Here is a 21,705-nt window from a genome sequence, read left to right as displayed (position 1 = left end):
CCAAGAAAATGTTGGCAGAAATTCAGCTTAACTATCATGTTAAGAAACAGAACAAAGCAAATTTATTTATTTATTTATTTTTCTCTTTAGGGCTGCATCTGTGGCATATGGAAGTTAGGGGTTGAATCAGAACTGCAGCTGCCAGCCTATACCACAGCCACAGTAATGCGGGGTCCGAACTATGTCTGCAACCTAGACCACAACTCATGGCCATGCCAGATCCTTCCAACCCACTGAGCGGGGCCAGGGATGGAACCCACATCCTCACAGATACTAGTCAGGTTCTGAACCTGCTGAGCCACAAAGGGAACTCCCTTTTTTTAAAAAAGGGAATTTCACTTGCTCTAAACCGAGGATCATAACCCAGGAAGCAGACTCGCAGAAAGCTCTGAAAGCCATTCCGCTGTCAGAAGCTGAAGGTGCAATCACCCCCATTTTGGAGTCAAAGTCATTCATCCATATGTCACACTGATATTTTACATAAAGTTTTCATCAGAGATATGAAGTCCAAGTAAGTACATGCAACACCAGCAGCAAGCCACCATGACCCCCTGCAGAGCTGGGAAAGAACTCTTCTCTTTTGGGGGGCCATGCCCATGGCAAGCAGAAGTTCCAAGGCTAGGGATTGAACCTGCACCACAGCAGCAACTGGAGCCTCTGCATCGACAACGCCAAATCCTTAACCCACTGTGCCACAAGAGACCTCCAGATCACTCTTCTTTTAAGAAGTTACATGGCTAGCTCAGAAGAAAGGAAAAAACTGATCTTTGTGGTTGAGTGGGCACTGCCGTCCTTGAGAAGCTCTGGTTCATGTGTCATGTAGATGCACGCTGTACACTCAAAGAGGGACGGAGGTCCCAACAAACATAGAGAAGTTTCGGAGTTCCCGTTGTGGCGCAGTGGTTAACGAATTCGACTAGGAACCATGAGGTTGCGGGTTCGATCCCTGGTCTTGCTCAGTGGGTTAAGGATCCGGCATTGCTGTGAGCTGTGGTGTAGGTTGCAGACATGGCTTGGATCCCACATTGCTGGGGCTCTGGCATAGGGCTGGTGGCTATACCTCTGATTAGACCCCTAGCCTGGGAACCTCCATATACCGTGGGAGCGGCCCTAGAAAAGGCAAAAAGACCAAAAAAAAAAAAAAGAGAAGTTTGTGTTTAAGTTTTCTTGTCCTGTCTCAAAGTATAGATATAATTTCATAAGAGAAGGGACTTAGCTATTCCGGAGCTCAGGGGAAGAGCATGTCAAGCTGGCTTCTTTGGGAAAGATGCCTGTGGTGAGCCTTAAGGAATGAGTAGTTTTCAGTCAGAGGGTGAGGCAGGTAGAACATTTCAGGTCAGAGCAGAAATGCAGAGGTCATGGTGGCCTAGGTGTAGAGTCGAAGAAAGGAGGAAGGAGAGAAGAGGCTGGAGGAGGAAGTTTTGGGGAAGATGAGTTCTATTTGGGTTACATGGAGTCTGTATCACCCCAGTGAAAATTTAGCAGGAAGCCGGGTGTGTGGCACTGAAGTTTATAGGCGTAATCTGAGATGGAGATGGAGATTTAAGAGGGAGGAAGTGATAGCTGAAAACATGAGAGCGTTGATTGAATCATCTAGGATACATGTACAGAGGAAAGCAGACATTTGAGACTAGAATACAAATGAAATGGACTTTTAGGAGTTCCCGCTGTGGTACAACAGGATTGGCGGCATCTCTGCGGCGTCGGGACGCAGGTTCGATCCCTAGCCGGGCACAGTGGGTTAAGGATCTGGCGTTGCCACAGCTGTGGAGTAGATCAGAGCTGCTGCTTCGGCGCAGATCTGATCCCTGGTCTGGGAACTCCATATGCTGCGGGGAGGCCAAAAAAAGAAAAAACAAATTATGGGTAGATAAAAAAGAGCTCAAGTAGGAGAAGGAATAAATAGAGAGGTGGGAGCAAAGGCAAAAGAGTCTGGCATCATGGAATTCCGTGGAGTTGAGTTAAAATCAAGGTGTGACATTGAGATGAATGGCCTTGCTGTTCTGGCAAGGTAAGCACTGAAAAGGTGAAGGCATTGCAAACATCCGCATGAAAAGTTTGGATCAAGAGTGAGAATGAAAAGCATGGTGTTAAGAGGAATGAAGCTGAAGATAAGTGGTCTCCTTGAGAGAAACCTGGATGAGAAAAAAGAGGTTGGGGACCCAGGAGGTCAAAGGATGAGGCTGACGCTGAATTGCTTGGAAAATTCAATAGGGTTTTAGACTGAAAAGGAAAAGCTAGTAGAAGGGTTGAAAACATAGGAGAGAGAGGAGATGACACACGGGGGGAATTTTCAGGGGAGGAAGAGCTCACGCACTGAGGCTGGGGAGCTGGGGGGAAGGGTGCTGCCGAAGGATAGCCTTGCATTTTTTTATGATGTGGGAGACAAGGTTCCTAGACAATGAACAAATATTCTGTGCAAATCTCCCTACTGCAGGTCCCCTCTCTTGTCTGCAAAGAATTCACTCTCCCTTGGACCAGCCATCTGCATCCTGCAGAAACATTGCACTTACACTATGGGAAGCGGCACCTCGAACCCACATCATTTTACCTTCCAGAACGCAGAGAAAGGTACGTGCTTCCCCGAACATATCGTGGGTACCCCAAAGCCTATACCGTGTAGGGAGGAGCTTCTCAGTGTAGGCAGGACATCATTACATTTCTGCTCATGTTGACTGGAAAATCAGCTTCTCCTCCTTGTGCCATGAGAACCAGAACTCTCAGCTGAACACGCTAGGACTTGGTCAATTATACTTAACAGAATTAAAATTTGCTCAAGGAGTCAGTGTGGTCCATTGGGGTTTATCCCAGATAACACCTTTATAAGTAAATGAAGTAAGATTGGGCAAAAGGGGGATGAATGAGCATTCCAGGAGCTCCCATTGTGGCTCAGTGGAAACGAATCCAACAAGGAACCATGAGGTTGTGGGTTTGATCCCCGGCCTCACTGAGTGGGTTAAGGATCTAGTGTCGATGTGAGCTGTGGTATAGGTCACAGACATGGCTTGGATCCTGAGTTGTTGCGGCTGTGGTGTAGGCTGGCAGCTGTAGCTCCAATTCAACCCCTAGCTTGGGAACCTCCATATGCCGTGGGTGCAGCCCTAAAAAGCAAAAAAAAAAAAAAAAAAAAAAAAAGAAAAGAAAGAATGAAAGAAAGAAAGAGCATTCCAGATAGAGGATACAGAAGCGGTGGAGTAGCAAGAAGAGAGGCATATTCAAGGAAAGAATGGTCTGAAGTGTCCAAGCTGGAGGATGGCGTGACATGAGGCTGCTGAGATACGCAGAACCCAGGTCACTCAGAAGCTTGTAGGATTTTAGACTTCATCCTAAGGGCATGAAGAACCATTGGAGAATTCAATACAGGGTGTTCTAGAATAAGATTTACATGTAGAAAAAGCCCTCCTGCCTTCCATGGGGGGATGGGTAAGAATATAAGAAGAAAGAACAATTTAGAAAATACCCAAGTCATCTAATAAAGAGATGACGCCTTGGTTCAGAGTTGGTGGCAGTAGAGATGGAAAGAAGAGAGTGACTTTCAACAGTATTCAGGAGGTGGAGTTGACAAGATTCATTTGATTACATGTTTGGAGTGGGGGAGAAAGATGAATCAAGAATGACCTCATTGGGAGGTCAGCCCTGAGGAGCCCTGAGCAGCTCTAGAAAAGGCAAAAAGACAAAAAACCAAAAAACAAAAACCTTTTTCCCCTAATGATATTTATGAGGTATTATTTACTTTGTCTTACAGTATTTTGTCCTACACTTATTTTTGTCCTAAAATTATTTGAATAAGTTTTATTTTTATTTATTTATTTTTTGTCTTTTTTGTTGTTGTTGTTGTTATTGTTGTTGTTGTTGTTGTTGCTATTTCTTGGGCCGCTCCCGAGGCATATGGAGGTTCCCAGGCTAGGGGTTGAATCAGAGCTGTAGCCACCGGCCTACGCCAGAGCCACAGCAACGCCAGATCCGAGCTGCGTCTGCAACCTACACCACAGCTCACGGCAACGCCGGATCGTTAACCCACTGAGCAAGGGCAGGGACCGAACCCGCAACCTCATGGTTCCTAGTCGGATTCGTTAACCACTGCGCCATGACGGGAACTCCTGAACAAGTTTTAAATTATTCTGAATAAGTTTCAGAATAATAATAACAATGCTATTATAACAATATGATTACTGTAAACCCCTTAAGGTTTCTTTGTAGTTCTTTTTGTCCTTTGGATATAGCCTCTAGGGATATACAAATTACTGAATTTTCAAATCATTTGAAAGAACTCCTTTCTGTGTGGTTATGCCACCAACTTATACAAGGTTAGATCCACTTGTTGAACTTTTGCTTTTGATTTTTAGAGATTGATTTGTTTGCATTCTAATTTAAATTCGTTTTATAATTTCATAAGACATTTATACAATTCCCATTCCAATTATCTAGTGCTGCATAACAAACAATCCCACAACTTTAGTGGCTTCAGACAACCATTTTATCATGCTCACAATTTTGTGGGTCAGGAATTTGCAAAAAATTTGCAAAGGAATTTGCTGGATGGTTTGCCTGTGATCCTTGGGGCAGTTGGGGCAGGAGGCTCTGCTTCCAGGACAGCCCTTTGCCCCATATCTGATGTCTCAGTACCCCTTGGACTCTGTCCCCCATGTGGTTGCCTTGTCCTTAATATGGACTTTTAATAGCCAGGTGTGTTTATCCCAGGTGTACCCTGGGATCTAGGCTGCACGAAGCTGAGGAAGAGGAGTCTAAGCCTATCACACTGCATTGTTGGGAAGGGGAAGGGGTAGAGAATCTTAAACCATCTTACACTGCACAGCACCCATCTCAATTAAAGGTAACCCAGGAGCTCCTGTTGTGGCTCAGCGGGTTAAGTACCCGACTAGTGTCCATAAGGATACAGGTCTGACCCCTGGCCTCACTCAGTGGGTTAAGGATCTGGCGTTGCCACAAGCTTCGGTGTGGGTCACAGTCTCGGCTCAGATCCAGTGTGGCTGTGGCTGTGGCTGGCAGCTGCAGCTTTGATTCAACCCCTGGCCCGTGAACTTGCCTATGTCACAGGTGCAGCCCTAAAAAGAAAAAAAGAGAAAAAATTAGAGATAACGCAGGCTCTAGACAGAGGGCTGGAAGGGAAAAAAAGGGAGAAATAGACGCATTGCCTGCTCTCCCTGTCCTGAGTCGCTGAAGCAGTAAAGAAGATGTAAGTATATCTAGTTGGCAGCACTTGCTGTAAAAGGCTTGAGGCTGGGCGTTAGCAAACCTTTTCATGGACATGGATGGCAGTGATATTTCTCAGCGTTGCTTACACTTCAGCACAAGGGAGAATCGTGCGTGGGTCTTGTTAAGGCTGCAGATTCCTGGGTTCCCAGATGTTCGTCTAGGGTGAGGTGAAGATGTCTGTGTGTTTCCTGTGAGTTCCCAAAGAGTCTTTTTTTGGATAAGTAGCACCTCCTCTGGGCGTTTCACTCAATCCTCTGAAGAGGGAGTTACAGAATTCAATCCCCCTCGCTTATTATTTTGTGAGTGCCTTGGGAACATACTTACACTATGGCATTTTTTTCCTCACAGAAAATCAAATGCAGCTTTGCTTAAACTCCTCTCACATTCTCTTTTCCTGCTCCGCTACTCTACCTCCTCTTAGAGAAATCAGTGAGAATTCCATCAGCTCTCTAATGCAAGCTAAACATGTTAAATCAATCTGCTGTTCACGAGGTTGATCCGAGTGAATCTGCAGGCTTTCCCTGTAATCCACAATAATCCACAAAGGCTCCATTCACCACCAGCCGCACATTCGGGCCCTGGGGGCTTATTAAGGAGAAGCTAGTTGCTCATGAGGACAGCTCCTCTCTTCTCTGGCAGCAGTCCTTGACCGCAGCTTCTAATGTCAGAGGAAGAATTAGACCTACTCACGCCATCCTGGGCTGCACAGTCACCCAGCACCTAGGTCCTGGCAGACAGAGAAGCCCCAAGGCTGCCCTTGGCATTGGACAGTCAGTGCAATGACAGATGTATTGTGATGGGGACAGTGAGCCACAGGGACATAAGAACATGGGGACAGCAGCACTTACCAGCACGTGACATGATGGTATGAAGTCATATGTGTGTGTGTGTGTGTGTGTGTTCTTCCCAGGTATATTCTAGTTTTTTTTTTTTTTTTCCTGAGGACACAGGTCTAGGAAGGTGACTTGCCTGAGGCCTCATAGCTTGTCAGGGGCAGTTCTAGGCCTGGAGCCACACTCCTGACATCCTGTCTGTAGTTACAGTATCAAAATGTGCTCTCCACCCTCTGACTCCTGCGTCATACCACCCGTTTTTGTTTTTGTTTTTGCATTTAAGCGTGTTTCTTTTCCAACACAATTTTAAAGGTTTCTTTCCATTTACAGTTATTGCAAAATGTCAGCTATATTCCCCCATGTTGTATAATATGTCCTTGTAGCTTATTTTAGACCTAATAGTTAGTGCCTCTTATTCGCTTCCCCTATCCTGCCTCTCCCCCTTCTTGCCACCTCCCCCTGCCCACTGGTAGCCACTGATTTGTCCTCTATGTCTGTGAGTCTGCTTCTTTTTGGTTACATGCACTAGTTTGTTGTAGTTTTTAGATTCCACAAGTGTATCACACAATATTTGTCTCTGTCTGCCGTCTTTCACTTAGTACAATGCCCTCCGTGTTGCTGTATGTGGCAAAATTTCCTTATTGATGGCTGAGCGGTACCTGCAACATCCTACTTTCAAGGTGCCGCGTCCCTCGCTCGGCCTCTCCACTTTACATTTCCTTCTCAGAATCCAACCTTTCTACCTCCACGCATATAAATCTTTTCATCAAAAAGTGGGATTCCAATGAAGGAGGAGAGCTGGGGGGTTGGGGGGTGAGGGTGAGGGATGCTGAGCCGCCAAGGCAAGTAGGGACACTCGCTGCCCCCTCCCGGTTGGCTTTCTGATGAGTTGTGAGGTGCCCAGTGGGGGCGCTCACTGACTTAGCCATTATTTTCAACTTTAAAAGTTGGCAGGAGCGACGGCAGAGTTGTTGCCTCTTTGAAGCGATCAATTCTGTGTGCTAAACTATCAGATGAATGGTATTTATTGGGTTTTTGTTTGTTTTTTGTCTTTTTAGGGCCACACCCACGGCATATAAAAGTTTCAGGCTAGTGGGTCAAATCGGAGCTATAACTGCCCACCTGCACCACAGCCACAGCAACAGGAGAACCAAGCTGCACCTGCGATCTACACCACAGCTCACGGCAACCCTGGATCCTTAATCCCCTTAGCGAGGCCATGGATCGAACTCCATTCTCAAGGATGCTAGTCAGATTCGTTTCCGCTGAGCCAGGAATGGGAACTCTGAGAAAAATTTATTGTTTGTTCCCACTGTGTCCTGTACCGGGATTTCTTAATGGAAGGTAGTTTTATTACTTATGTCCAGAACGATGAAGTTTTGAAAGAAAAGTTTTAAGTTGAACTGACATTATTCTGCCCACTTGCTAGGATAAGTTGATTAAAATTTATGGTATGAAATCGCTAAAATGAACCTTTAAATCAAAATAAAACATTTGGAAGAAAGAAAAAGTAGGAATTCTCATAACCCTCCAGTGATATTAGGATAACTAATAGCTAAGAATGGAGGAGGGGTGGGGCGCGGATGCGGAAAGGGAAAGGAGCGCTTTCCCCACAATCATGTCCCCGCACTACAGTGGGAGAGGCACCTCCCCTCTCCACCGCGCCTCCGAGCCCAGAACCCAACACTCAGCCTTGCTTTTCCATCTGTGTCACAGCCTTCAAGGCAGCGGCCCTGATCCAGAGGTGGTTCCGGCGCTACATGGCACGCCTGGAGATGAGGCGGCACTGCACCTGGAGCATCTTCCAGTCTATAGAGTACGCCGGGCAGCAAGACCAGGTCAAGGTGCGAAGGGATGGGGCGGGGCCACCTCCAGCTCCACGCCTCCTGGGGGGGGGAAGAAGGGGGGAAAAGATGGGAAGGGCGGAAAGGAGGGGGAAGGGTGGGGAAAGGGGGAGGGGGAAGGGTGGGGGAAGGGAAGGGAAAGGGGGAAGGGAGGGGGGAAGGGGTGAGGGAGGGGGGAAGGGGGTGGGGGAAGGGACGGGAAAGGGGGGAGGGGGGAAGGGAGTGGGTGGGGGAAAGGGGGAAGGGGGGAAGGGGGAAGGGGGAAGGGGAGAGGGCGGGCGGCCGGGGCGGTTTGGCCGCTCTGGACCCCTCCTGGGTTCTCTTTGCGTCTCTACAACGACCTTGGATTCTTCCATAGCTCCATGATTTCTTCAGCTACCTGGTGGATCACTTCACCCCCAGCAGTCACGACGAGAGTGAGTATGAACTGCCATAGGGCACGCCGTTCCATCTCAGGGTCAAAGATGTCGGGGTGAAGTAGGGGGTGCACCCGGAGTGAAAATGTGGATCCGGTGACAGCCAGGGGATGCGCGAGGAGGCTGACATCTGGTTCTGCTGGAAGCACACCTGGAGACAAGGGTTTGAGGGCAAAGAGGGTTTTTTAGTAAATACAGGAAACACTGGGGGTGGGGGAGGGAGTGGGGGAGGGATTCAGGAAAGGGGAGGCCGGCAATAAAGGGTGGGTGACTAAAGCTGCAGTTTGACTAGGAAATAGTGCAAAACACACCCCCTGCCGGCCGCAGTCTACCCCAAGGTAGAGGGAACTTGTCAAGGCCTGAGAATCTTTGGTAGAAGGCTGCTGGGAGGGGCTGTAGGAAGAGAGAGATTCATGCATTTCTGGCCTGCAAGCAGGGCTCTCTGCAGATCCAGGAAAAAAAGCCCTTAGCTAGAGATGCAGGGGCAGGCATTTGAAAATTAATTGCCAGCAAGTCTAGGGCATCTGCCACGTGCAGTAACTACACCAGAAATGTCTGTGAAAAAAATTTTTTTACCATAGTTTTCCCTTTCTTCCTGCTTATAAGCCTAGGCCCCTAAACTCTGTACTTTCTAAGTCAATCTTTTAAAATAAAAGTGGAGGGAGTTCCTGTCATGGCTCAGCGGAAACAAATATGACTAGTATCCATGAAGACACGGTTTGGATCAAAGCACCTGGCATTGCCATGAGTTGAGGTGTAGGTCGTAGATGCCGCTCAGATCTAGTGTTGCTGTGGCTATGGTGTAGGCCGGCAGCTCCAGCTCTGATTTGACCCCTAGTCTGGGAACCTCCATATGCTGCAGGTGTGGCCCTAAAAAGACAAAAATAAAGTGGAATGGAAATGACAGAGCAGCATTTTTCTCCTTCCTATCCTCATTTGTCATCACTCTGCCCTTTTTCTTTTTTCTTTTCTTTTCTTTTTTTTTTTTTTTTTTTTTTTTGCTTTTTAGGGCTGAACCTGCAGCATATGTAAGTTCCCAGGCTAGGGGTCAAATGGGAGCTGTAGCTGCCAGCCCACTGCACAGCCACAGCAACACAGGATCTGAGCCAAGTCTATGACCTACACCACAGCTCACAGCAACACCAGATCCTTAACCCACTGAAGCCAGGGATGGAACCTGTGTCCTCATGGATACAAGTCAGGTTTGGAACCTGCTGAGCCACAACAGGAGCTCGCACTTTGCCCTCTCCTTTGTCCTCTCCTGTGTTGGAGCCGGTGCTATACGTGCCAGGTCCCATTTCACGTATGGTCCAGGGAATGAATTCAGCATCGCCTGTGACTGTAGGTCTGGTCATAAGCCAGTCACCCTTTCTGTCCTGACTAGCGGATTTCCTGAACCGCATATTCACTGAAGAGAGATGCCCCCAGGACTCGGAGATGGAGAACTGCGGTGACTACGAGTCCATGGAGGTGCCGGGCAGTTACACGGGGCCGCACCTCTTCTTCCCGCTCCTTCCCGAGCACGCAACCGCCCTGGTGGAAGCTTTCAGACTGAAACAAGTAAGCTCAGCCAGGGGACCTGGGTCACTACCAGTTCCATGTCCTGTTACCAGGAGAGCAGACCCAAGGCAGAAGGAATGACCCTGGATTTAGGGTGTTTGTATCAGGGATCCACTAGAGAGATATGACTCGCCCTTATTTAGGGTGGGATGTTGGGGTCGTTGAGCCAGTTTTTAGGTCTTGAAACCCTCCCTCCCCATCACGTCATCTCTTTGTTCACTCATCGCACAGGCGATTGCTAAGTTCTGCTGTATGTGAGCTCTGTTTTAGGCACTGGGGATACAGCAGTGAGCAAGACAGACACAAATCTCTGCCTTCATGGGGCTGAAATTTTAGTGGGGAGCCAGATAATAAAGAGAAAATAACAAAGATATAAATTATGGAATATATGAGAAGGTGATACGAGCTGTGTCAAAGCATCAGCTAAGTTCACGGTGAGAGAGGTGGCAGTTTTGTAGAATGGTCTGGGAACCACCACTGAAAGGTGACTTCTGTGCCACAAGGATGCCTGGGGAAAGTGTTCTAGGCAGAGGGAGCAAGTGCTGAGGCAGGACCATGCCAGGACTGCTCGGGGACATCAGGAAGTCCACTGTGCCTGGAGAGGAGGAAGCCAGGGGACAAGGATTAGGAGATGGAGGCTCAGAGGTGAGTAGGGTGGACTTTTGTTTTTCTGAAAGAGGTGAGCACAGGAATGATATAACCCAGTTTTGTTTGTTTTGTTTTGTTTTTGTCTCTTTTTTTTTGCCTTTTCTAGAGCCGTTCCCTCGGCATATGGAGATTCCCAGGCTAGGGGTCTAATCAGAGATGTAGACACTGACCTACGCCAGAGCCACAGCAACGCAGGATCCAAGCCACATCTGTGACCTACACCACAGCTCACCACAATGCCGGATCCTTAACCCACTGAGCAAGGCCAGGGATCAAACCCACAACCTTGTGGTTCCTAGTCGGATTTGTTAACCACTGAGCCACAATGGGACTCCCAGTTTTCGTTTTAAAATAATCATTCCATTTGCTGAACAAAGTGTAGGAAACAAGGGCTGAAGCAGGGAGAGAGACCTTTCAAGAGACTACTGCAATAGTCCAGGCAAAAAGTGATAGTGGCTTAAAACCCTGCTGGTAGAGGCAGAGGTGGTAAGAACTGGTCAGATTCTAGCTCTTATGCCAGACTCCAATCCTTCCACTTATATATGTGTGTGTATATATATATATATATATTATTATTATTGTCTTTTTAGGGCTGCCCCTGCAGCATATGGAGGTTCTCAGGCTAGGAGTCAAATTGGAGCTGTAGCTGCTGGCCTACACCATAGCCACAGCAATGCAGGATCCAAGCCGCATCAGCAACCTACACCACAGTTCATGGCAATGCCAGGTCCTTAACCCACTGAGCGAGGCCAGGGATCAAGCCTGCGCCATCATGGCTACTAGTCAGGTTTGTTAACCACTGAGCCACAACGGGAACTCCCTTTCCTCTTTTTACATGAAGATAATTCATTGCAGGAGTTGGGATGATTTTTCCAGTAATCATAGGATCACTCATTCCATGGACATATGTGCACTTATCCATACGTTGCTGAGATAGTCATGTGTTTCTCCCAAGCTAAAGGCAAGGAACGATTACATAGAGTAGGTAGGAAAGAGAACATCGGTTCAGTATTTGGGGCCATAATGAAAAGCACAAAGGCAGAAGATGGGTGAAAAAGAAAGGTTCTGAGCACAGGCTCCCAGGAGCAGTTTCCCAGGGTCCTGAAGCAGTAAGGTGAGGCCCATCTGCCCTCATGAATTTCTGCTGTTTTGCCTGCTCCCTCCTCTTCCTGCTAGGAGAGGCTCCACGCTCGCTACGTCTTGAATCTTCTACATGAAGCCAGGAAGCATCTGGTACAACTGCCAAACATCAACCGTGTCTCCACCTGCTACAGCGAGGAAATCACAGTGTGTGGTATGAGCTCCTCAGAAATTATGTGCTGGATACAAACAGAAAAGTCTGCCTGTGATGGGCGTGGTGGGGGAGGAGGGCTGGAGGGCACCTGGTAGCCATGTGATGGCCACAACGCAGGCAGGCCAGGTGCACACCTTGACACTAATTACATTTACATATTTTCTCCCCATCACTTAAAAGCGGGGGTGGTACCGAGAAGGAGAACTGTGGGTTGAGCGGGCTCAGCCTCGGCTATTTTTTTCCAAGCGATTCAGATCTGACCCCAAACTCATGCTCTCCATTCAGAACAAAATTCCTGCAAAGAACCAGACCTTCCCTTGAGAGATGACAGTTTATTTATTGTACTCGAAAAAGCCTAAAAGCCTAGTGAATTGTTCCTTTCTACATTTATTCTTCTGCAGAGAGAAATCCTGTTAACGATAGTCTTTTCCATCTCCTTATGTTTTCAGCGATGTTTTAATATCATAGACTGATGCCCCACACTTGAACTTAGGGGAGACCAATACACCAGAGATTGTAAACTGGCGCTTCCAGGGCCACATGCAACCTGCACTATCTTGTTTGCCCCAACATGTTGTTACACTTTTTTTTTTTTTAGGGCAGCACCTGCAGCATATGGGAATTCCCAAGGTAGGGGTCAAATTGGAGCTGCAGCTGCCAGCCTACACCGCAGCTCATGGCAAGGCAGGATCCTTAACCCACTGAGCGAAGCCAGGGATTGAACCTGCATCTTCTTGGATACTAGTTGGTTCTTAACCTGCTGAGCCATCACAGGAACGCCTGTTCTTACATTTCTAAAGTTTCCAACATTTGAACTTGGAGGATTTCATATTAAAATCCAAATTTCCAACATCTTGAAAAATCTTGTTAACACTGACCTCTAAGTGATCCTACTCGAGTTGCAGCAACAGCCTCTCCAGTTCTCATCCGGGTTTGGGAACCTGCACTGCTCTGTCCTGTCTTGGCTGCACTGAAAATAAGTCATTTAATGTTTATGATGATCACGGAGAAGAAACATTGTGCTTTCTGCTTTTAGTATGAACTATCCCTGCATCAAGGGAGGTTAATAATTATCCCTGTCCTACATATGGAAAGGTGGATAACTAAGTTTCTTTGTCAGGTTTTCCTGGGTATTTTCCCTTTTATTTAAATTGAAATATAACTGATGTAATATTGCATTAGTTTTAGGTACACATTAGGTGTTTTCCTTTTTTACAGAAGAAATTAGAAAAATGGTGAAGACCAATCAAAACTGAAATTTTTTCTCCAATCAAAACTGATATTTTTTCCATTTTTCTCTTTCTTAGGAGATTTACATGGCCAATTGGACGACTTAATATTTATATTTCATAAGGTATGAATGCTCAAATTAAGTTCCTGTCTTGCTCTGAGGCTTAAAATTCAAATACAGTATTTTAAAAATGCTTAAGTATGACTTGGGTTTTAAACTATTAGAAAATAATATTTGTAAATAATATGTAGCAAATATGTAAAGTCATCACTGGATTACATTTTAGGGTTTTTTTTGTTTTGCTTTTTAGGGATACACTTGTGGCATGTGGAAGTCCCCAGGCTGGAGGTCAAATTGCAGTGGCAGCCACTGGCCTACACCACAGCCACAGCCACACCAGATCCTTAACTCACTGAATGAGACCAGAGATCAAACCTACATCCTCATAGATGCTAGTCTGGTTCTCTGAGCCACAACACAAAGTCATAATTTAGTGTATTTTTTGTAAACTGTTTAAAAAATACAAAATCAAGGGTTAATAAAGGGAAAGAATCATTATTTGGAAAAAAGAAAATCACTAAACAGAGGGAATTGTTTATTATTAAAGCAACCAAAAGCTATTTTCATATCTATTTTTAGTTATCAAATACAGAGCATAGATCGAGGTATATAAATATTTGATTAATGCAATATTACTTTTTATACATATATCCTGCACTTCTCAAAGCATTTGCTAATATATTGTTTAATCCCGAGACATCTATGGCAGCTATTGTTACTATTGCTAGTTAAACACAGAGGGGCCGGACTGCTCACAGGGCTTGGAATTGCAAGTGTAGTGCCCTATGCACACGCCACATGTCGATACTGTGGCTTGGGATAAAGTGTTTATTTTCACGAGTGTGTCCTAACCTCAGCCTGGCTAGAAAAGAGATATGAGACCAGTAGAAAATATTTCCATCTTTTATTGACATTTCATGTTGGGAGGAGAGCAGACAGCACAGAGTTGGCTTTTAGGGCTGGGGTGACTGTCAGATGCACACTGGCCTGACCTCACTTCCTCTTCCGTTCCTTCCACTGCCTCTCCTTGGACTCGCCTCCTTCTCGGGAAGAATGGCCTCCCGTCACCAGAGCGGGCCTATGTGTTCAACGGCGACTTTGTGGATCGAGGCAAGAATTCAGTTGAGGTCCTGATGGTTCTTTTTGCCTTCATGTTGGTTTACCCCAAAGAGTTCCATCTCAACCGAGGAAACCATGAAGACTATATGGTGAACCTACGGTACAAACCAAAACATGCTTGATGGTTTGAGCTTTACTTGTTGCAGGTGTAAACAGTTACTTTGCCAGAGCTGCTGCGTTGTTACTAGAAGTCTCCCAATTTTATATATTGGGGTACACAATATATACCATTTTAAAAGATTTTTTTTAAAGGTATACATTATCCTACTATTCTTTTTTTTTTTTTTTGTCTTGTTGTTGTTGTTGCTATTTCTTGGGCCGCTCCCGAGGCATATGGAGGTTCCCAGGCTAGGGGTTGAATCGGAGCTGTAGCTGCCAGCCTACGCCAGAGCCAGAGCAATGCAGGATCCGAGCCGTGTCTGCGACCTACACCACAGCTCACGGCAATGCCAGATCTTTAACCCAGTGAGCAAGGGCAGGGATTGAACCCGCAACCTCATGGTTCCTAGTCGGATTCGTTAACCACTACGCCACGACGGGAACTCCTATCCTACTATTCTAATAAAGCCATTAAATTTGTTTTCACACATCCATATACTTAATCACATAAACAAGGGTTCACTAGAGAAAAAGTAGAAAATACAGATAAACAGAAGAAAATTAAAATATCTCATAATTTCTCTACCCAGAGATAATGCTATAATTGTAAACATTTCGGCAATTGTTTCTGTTTCTTTGCCATATATTTAAGTAGATGCATATAGAATCTGCATTTTTATAAAAATGCAATCATGCTCTAACTAATGTCACTAAATTTAATATGTTTCTGCTTCTCATTCTAGCTATGGTTTCACCAAGGAAGTGATGCAAAAATATAAGGTATGCTGCCTTTAAAAGCAAAAGTTTCTCTTAGTTCAGAGAAGCTCAGTGAGTTCTTTGAAACTTAATATCATATTGATATCATTTTTCAGACACATGGCAAGAAAATACTAAAAATACTGCAAGATGTGTTCTGTTGGCTTCCGCTGGCCACTCTGGTTGATGAGAAAGTCCTGATTCTTCACGGTGGCGTGTCAGACATGACTGACTTGGAGCTCTTGGCCAAACTAGACAGACATAAGGTACTGAAGTAGTGCGGATTTCACCATAATGCCCCATGTCACTGCCAGCATAAGACAAATGGCATCTTGACTCCATGCTGACTCCAGTTCACCAATAAGGGCTGTTAAGAGAAGCCATTAAATCATTGACAGGAGGAGGACTGGGAGTCCACAGCTGGAGCAAGTGTGCTGTGATGAATTAATATTTGCCATGGGCATGACAGTGGGGAGAGGCAACTAGTGCCATCTGTTTGCTGTCCCTGATCTAGGTACTTCCAACCGCTACCCCTCGATCACTGCCACCTACTATGCCTCCATTTCTTAAATAATTCAGCTCATTGTCAGTTAAACTCGAATGTGTACTGAGTGCCTACTTCATGCAGGGTGCGTGTTACAGGCAAATACACAGATGATGATCAGTTGCAGTTAAACTCAACAACTATGGGAGTTCCTTTCATGACTCAGCAGTTAACGAACCCAACTAGGATCCATAAGGATTCGGGTTCGATTCCTGGCCTCACTCAGTGGGTTTAGGATCCACCGTCACCATGAGCTGTGGTGTAGTTCGCAGACAAGGCTCAGATCCTCCATGGCTGTGGCTGTGGCATAGGCCAGAGGCTGTAGCTCCAATTTGACCCCTAGCCTGGGAACCTCCATATGCCGTGGGTGTGGCCCTAAAATAGCAAAAAAAAAAAAAAAAAACCCAAAAACTCAACAACTATGTTGGTGTTGGGGTTTTTTTTTTTTTTTTTTTTTGAGGGTAGGTTGGGTTTGGCCAGGCCTGCAGCATGTGGGAGTTCCCATGCCAGGGATCAAACCCACATCACAGCAGTGACTGGAGCTACTGCAGTTACAATGCTGCATCCTTAACCCACTGATCCGCCAGGAAACTCCTAACAACTATGCTTTAAGTGCTTACTATATGCAAGGAATGTGCTAGCAGAGATACAAAAATAACCAGGGATGGTGCTTGCCCTAAAGGAATTCTACCATAACCAGCACAGGGAGGGGGAGAAAGGCAGAACACATTATACCCCAATATGAACAGGTCTCTATTTTTTATTTCATTTTAGAAGTGGAAAACTAGAAAGCAAAAATTCTATTTCTTTTTTTTTTTGTCTTTTAGGGCCACACCCATGGCATAGGGAGGTTCCCAGGCTAGGGTTCCAATCGGAACTGCAGCCGCCAGCCTATGCCAGAGCCACAGCAAGGCAGGATCCGAGTCCCATTTGTCACCTACACTACAGCTCACAGCAATGCCAGATCCTCAACCCAATGAGCAAGGCCAGGGATTGAACCCCCGTCCTCACGGATGCTAGTTGGTTTCACTAACCGCTGAGCCACTACAGGAAGTCCCTATTTTCTTTTAATCATAGACCCTCACATTTGAATGGTACCTTTTAGCCTTTCTCCTCTAACTGCCCATTCACACAGGACTCCCTGCTGTGACATGCTTGACATTGACATCCTGTGACATCCAAGGACAAAGAACTTCTTATCCATAAGCCAGTCTACTTTGGGCAACTCTAATTGATATAAAAGTCTATGTTATATGAGTGACAAATGAAAGAACGTGGCTTTAGAGTCAAACAGACCTGTGTTTGAAGCGGGGAACACGCACATCCTGGCTGGTACGGCCGCTTTGTTGTATTAGATTGTCCAAGGACCAAGGCTCCTTCTGTCTTGTTCCTCTGCCATCTTTAGGGTGTAACTCCCATGCCCTCATTTGCAGAGCCCAAGATGGCTTGTCACCACATCTGTGTTCTAAGCAATAGACAGAAGAAGGAAGGGAAGAAGAGGACTCTTGTTCTTTGAAGACACACGGGAGAGGTTGCATACATGTTTTCTCCTCTCATCCTGTTGATCAGAATGTCATACATACCTGTACACAGGGCATGGTGGCTTCACTGATCTCTGTGGGAACAGCTTAATTTCAGTGTGATGGGTCCATGGCTTAGTTCCCTTCAGCTTCGCCAGGGAAGGGGCACACAGAGCACCTCATAAGGTTCAGTCCAGCAAGGATGGAGCTCCTCTTCTAGAAGTTTATTGTTCCAAGATTTCAGTAGGACCTAGTCTCCAGGACAGAAGTGGCCCAAGCAAACACCTGTAGGAAACATTTACGGGCTAGAAGCAAACTTAGAGCAGTTAGAGTAGCTCCCAATGATTCTACATACCTGACGGTATTTAAGTTCCTTAATGTGTGTTCCTTCCAGATCTTAAACCATTTCTGGGATACAGGAAGGGTCTCTCATACAACTGTCTTCGGGGTTCAACTGGAGCTTGCCTCAGGGCTGGCGATCTTCACTCCAAGCAGGGCAACTGGGGGAGCTTTAACCCAGGTTAAATTAATTTCCTGACAAATTTGAGCTATAGCCTTTTAAGGAGTGTGATCCATCTTTTCAATTTTGCCAGTAGCTCAGATCCACCAAGAAGCATGTAGTGTCCAAGGAAGGTTTAAGGTTCCAGATGCTTGAGTTATTATTGCTATAACATCCCCTCCCTTGTCACTTGGAATGGACCTAGGAAACCCAAATATAGGAATAATTTCTTTTAGTAGAGCTTTAAGAACCTCAAGTTTTTGCAGACCAGCAGAGGAATGCCTCTGCCCAACCAGTAAAATTATCCACAAATACTAATAAATACCTAAGGTTCCTGTGGCTCTTAGCATCACAGTGAAGTCATCAATCTTCTCTCAGTCCAGCATTTGGAGTCTGAGCTCCTTGGATTAACGGCAGTGGCCCAGTTTAAGGATTATTTTTAGCACATAACATGTACCTCTATATCACCTTTTGTATTGTCCTTTGCATGTCTGGTCCTATAATGAATTTTTGTTTTTTTCATGGCTGCCCTGGAGGCACATGGAAGTTCCTGGGCCAGGGGTCAAATCATTGCTGCAGCTGCTGGCCTATGCCACAGCCACGGCAACACTAGATCCCAGCCGCATCTGCTACCAATATTGCAGCTTGTGGCAACGCCGGATCCTTGACCCACTAAGTGAGGCCAAGGATCAAACCCACATGCTCACAAACTATGTCGAATTCTTAACCTGCTGAGCCACAATGGCAACTCCTATAATGAATTTCTGAATCGGCTGGAGGGTGACATCTCCCACACGGTGGGTACTCTGGTTTATATAGTGTGTTACATCTTCCCTAAGGCATTCAGGTACAAGGATCTTGCCATTTCTGTTATAAATCCACCCTTCCTAGGGTCAGCATCCTGAGAATGGCCGGGACTCAAATCCGATCCCCATTCACTGGCCACATCGTCTTCAGGAAAATACTTTGGATAGCTCTTGTTAGATCCACATCAGGGATCAGGGCCAATACTGGGGAATCTTAGATATTTTAGTCCTGGCTACTAACTTTGCTGCTTGATCTGCTAGATTAATCCCTCAAGCAGTCAGTCTGATTTCTGATACCCTGGAGAGTGGACATGAATTCTTTTGGCTCCATGACAGCTTCTAATAAGGTTAAAATTTCTTTGGCAGGGAGTTCCCATTGTGGCTTAGTGGGTTACGAATCTGACTAGTAACCATGAGGATGTGGATTTGATCCCTGGCCTTGCTCAGTGGGTTAAGGATCCAGTGTTGCCATGAGCTGTGGGCCAGGGATCGAACAGATGAGGCTTGGAGCTGGTGTTGCTGTGGTTGCGGTGTAGGCTGGGGAACTGCAGCTCCAATTTGACCCCTACAGGAAACTTTCATATGCCGCAGGTACAGTTCCAAAAAAACAAAAAAAAGGCAAAATTTCTTTGGCCAATTGTTTCCTTCTTCCCTGCAGTTAACAGTCTCTTTCTCCAAATGGCCCCATGGGCATGGACCACCAAGAAAGCATATTTAGAATCAGTGAAAATAGTTGCTCTCTTATCCTTACCTAGATGGGGGGGCTGTTGTCAGGAGCCGGAAGTTCCACCTTTTGTGCAGAGGCACCCGGGAGAAGGGCTTCCACTTCAGTGTCTTTCAATGAGCCACCACCGCATACCCAGCTTTGCACTGTTCCTGGTCCATTCTAAAGCTGCTTCCATCCGTCAGCACTGCAAGGTCTGGGTCCTCCAGTGGCCAGTCTGTCCAGCTGAACAGGACAGCTGGAAGTGACCCATTCAGCTCTCTGAATACAGTCATGCTTAGGCGCTTCAGTGGCAGGATTCAAGGTAGAGGCTGCTTTGAGGAACATGGGGATTCCCCAGTAATACAGCCTGATATTTTCCTAAGCTTCCTGATGTTAACCAATATCCCCCTTCTGTTCGGGGTCAGGGGGGGGAGTACACAGTGAGGGGATGCACCGTGATCGGATGTCTTAGGGCAAACGCCTCTGCTTCTTGTATAAGCTCACAAATAGTTGCTGTGATCCAAAGACCAACTGGCCCTTAGTAACTGTAACTGCTGAGATATGCAGCAGGTCTCCTTACGCTGCCTGGGTTCTCCATCAGGACTCCAAGGCTGATTCCTTGTCTCTCTCATAAACAAATAAGTCAGCCCAGCTTCCTGATCTCTGGAAGACCTAAGGACCTAAAGCTAGCAGTTTTTCTTTGATAACCTAGAATGCCCTATGGCACTCCCTAGTCCAGTCCAGAGAGTTACCGTCTCCTCCTTTAAAAGCTTCCTAAAGGGATTTTGCAAAGAGTCTGAAGCTGGGGACCCAGAAGCTGCAGAACCCAGCCTTTCCCAGGAGCCACTGTAGTTGTCTGTTGGTTGTGGGTGTGGGAATGGCAACCCTGATGAGAGCTTCCTCTGTCAGGGAGCAAGTCTCTGTGGTTGTGAGAGTTCAAAACCCAAATATGTGGAGTTTCCGTTGTGGCACAGCAGAAAGCGAACCCAGCTAGTATCCATGAGGATGGGGGTTCAATCCCTGGCCTTGCTCAGTGTGTTAGGGATCCAGTATTGCTGTAAGCTGCGGTGTGGGCCACAGACACAGCTCAGATCCTGCATTGCTGTGGCTGTGGTGTAGGCCAGCAGCTGGAGCTCTGAGTCGATCCTTTGCCTGGGAACATCCATATGCTGCAGGTGTGGCCCTAAAAAGCCAAAAAACAAACAAACAAACAAACAAACAAAAACAAACCTAAATATTCAACAGAGGGCAGAAAATTGCGCCTTTTTCTTGGACACCTTATAGCCTCATTCCACCAAAAAGTCAAAGTCAAAACCATATTCTGATCTGAGATATTCTTTGTCTTACAAGCAATCAGAATATCATCCACATACTGGATCAAGGCTCCCTTGCTTAGTTGAGGGTCCCTCAAATCTTTTGCCAGGATTTCTCTAAATATTGTGTGTGGTGGGTGGGGTGGGGGTTGAGGGTGGAGACCTTTAAATCCCTGAGGAATTACTATGCAGCAGTACTGTGGTTTAACTTTTGAATCTAGATCTTACTATTTGAAAACAAACCACTGCTGGGATTCAGAACTCAAGGATGTACAAAACAAGGAACTCCTTTAGCTCTAAGACAGCCAACTAACAAAAATCTGCAGACAAGCAGTGAGCCAGGTGTAGGAGTTGGAAGCTACTGGATGAATATCTCCTAAAATTTAATCGCTCTTAAAGTTGTGTACCAACCGATACTCATCTGTGCCTGGTTTCTAGACCTGTACAAGTGGATTGTTCTAAGGTGATGACAGGAGCATATTAAATCATGTTTGAGGAAGGCCAGTAGCAGGAGTTGAATTCCACACTGTGCCTTCTCTTTCTTCCTCTGTTGTTCCCTTTTTTCCTGAACCTCATCTCAGCCATTATAAACTTTAAAGGCAATTTCAACAAGCTGAGACCTCAGCATCCCTAAAACCCCTTCCACCTTTTGCAGTTCCTTCTGTACATTGGGGATGCTCTGACCCATACAAGCTGCTTTGGTACCCCTCTTCCCAATCCTGCAAGAATGCAATCTCAATAACATTCAAGTTTTGGCCTCTCTCCAGCATTCACATCCCAATTAAGAGCCTCTGTTGCTACTGCTACGCTTGCTGCAGCCCGGACCAGGTGGCCAGGGGTGTCTTCATGAAGCCACCTGCTTCCTCCCTAGCTTTATCCAACACCATCCTACCTTCTTCTGAAATGAGGACTGTATTTACCACTTTTTGAACATCTGCCTACCTTGGATTGTCGGTTGCAAAAATTGATGAAAAAATATTTTCCATTCTCTTTGGATCGACTCTATTAGTTGGCATAGTGTTATTTCAATTAAATAAATCTGAAATTGAAAAAGGCAAGTGAAGGGGGATAAATTAGGAGTTTAGGATTAACATATACACACTATTATACATAAAATAGATAACCAACAAGGACCTACTGTAGAGCACAGGGAACTCTACACAATATTCCATAATAACCTATTGGGAAAGGAATCTAAAACGGGAAGAATATAGGTATAACAATTACTTTGCTGCACACC

General features: G+C 46.0%; 1 protein-coding gene and 1 long non-coding RNA gene across 2 annotated transcripts in view; one reads left to right on the top strand and one right to left on the bottom strand.

Annotated features, from left to right (window-relative positions):
• Positions 1-21,705, top strand: part of PPEF2 (protein phosphatase with EF-hand domain 2) — a 47,734-nt gene that overhangs the window by 7,847 nt on the left and 18,182 nt on the right. The window contains exons 2-10 of the mRNA XM_047799416.1: positions 2,438-2,571; positions 7,767-7,894; positions 8,253-8,310; positions 9,695-9,870; positions 11,695-11,812; positions 13,120-13,166; positions 14,156-14,322; positions 15,065-15,101; positions 15,194-15,343. Of these exons, the coding sequence (XP_047655372.1) occupies positions 2,517-2,571; positions 7,767-7,894; positions 8,253-8,310; positions 9,695-9,870; positions 11,695-11,812; positions 13,120-13,166; positions 14,156-14,322; positions 15,065-15,101; positions 15,194-15,343 (936 nt within the window). The 5' untranslated portion in view covers positions 2,438-2,516. The remainder of the gene's footprint in view (positions 1-2,437; positions 2,572-7,766; positions 7,895-8,252; positions 8,311-9,694; positions 9,871-11,694; positions 11,813-13,119; positions 13,167-14,155; positions 14,323-15,064; positions 15,102-15,193; positions 15,344-21,705) is intronic.
• Positions 14,266-17,884, bottom strand: LOC125138152 (uncharacterized). Its single transcript, XR_007137586.1, has 3 exons — positions 17,205-17,884; positions 16,918-17,086; positions 14,266-14,317 (listed from the first exon to the last, which is right to left on the bottom strand). It is a non-coding gene; the product is annotated as an uncharacterized LOC125138152 (long non-coding RNA).

Source organism: Phacochoerus africanus, chromosome 10 (genome assembly GCF_016906955.1).
Source record: "Phacochoerus africanus isolate WHEZ1 chromosome 10, ROS_Pafr_v1, whole genome shotgun sequence".
Classification (NCBI taxonomy): Eukaryota; Metazoa; Chordata; class Mammalia; order Artiodactyla; family Suidae; genus Phacochoerus; species Phacochoerus africanus.
The sequence above is the reverse complement of the archived record's forward strand: the minus strand, read 5'-3'. Positions and strand labels throughout refer to the sequence as shown.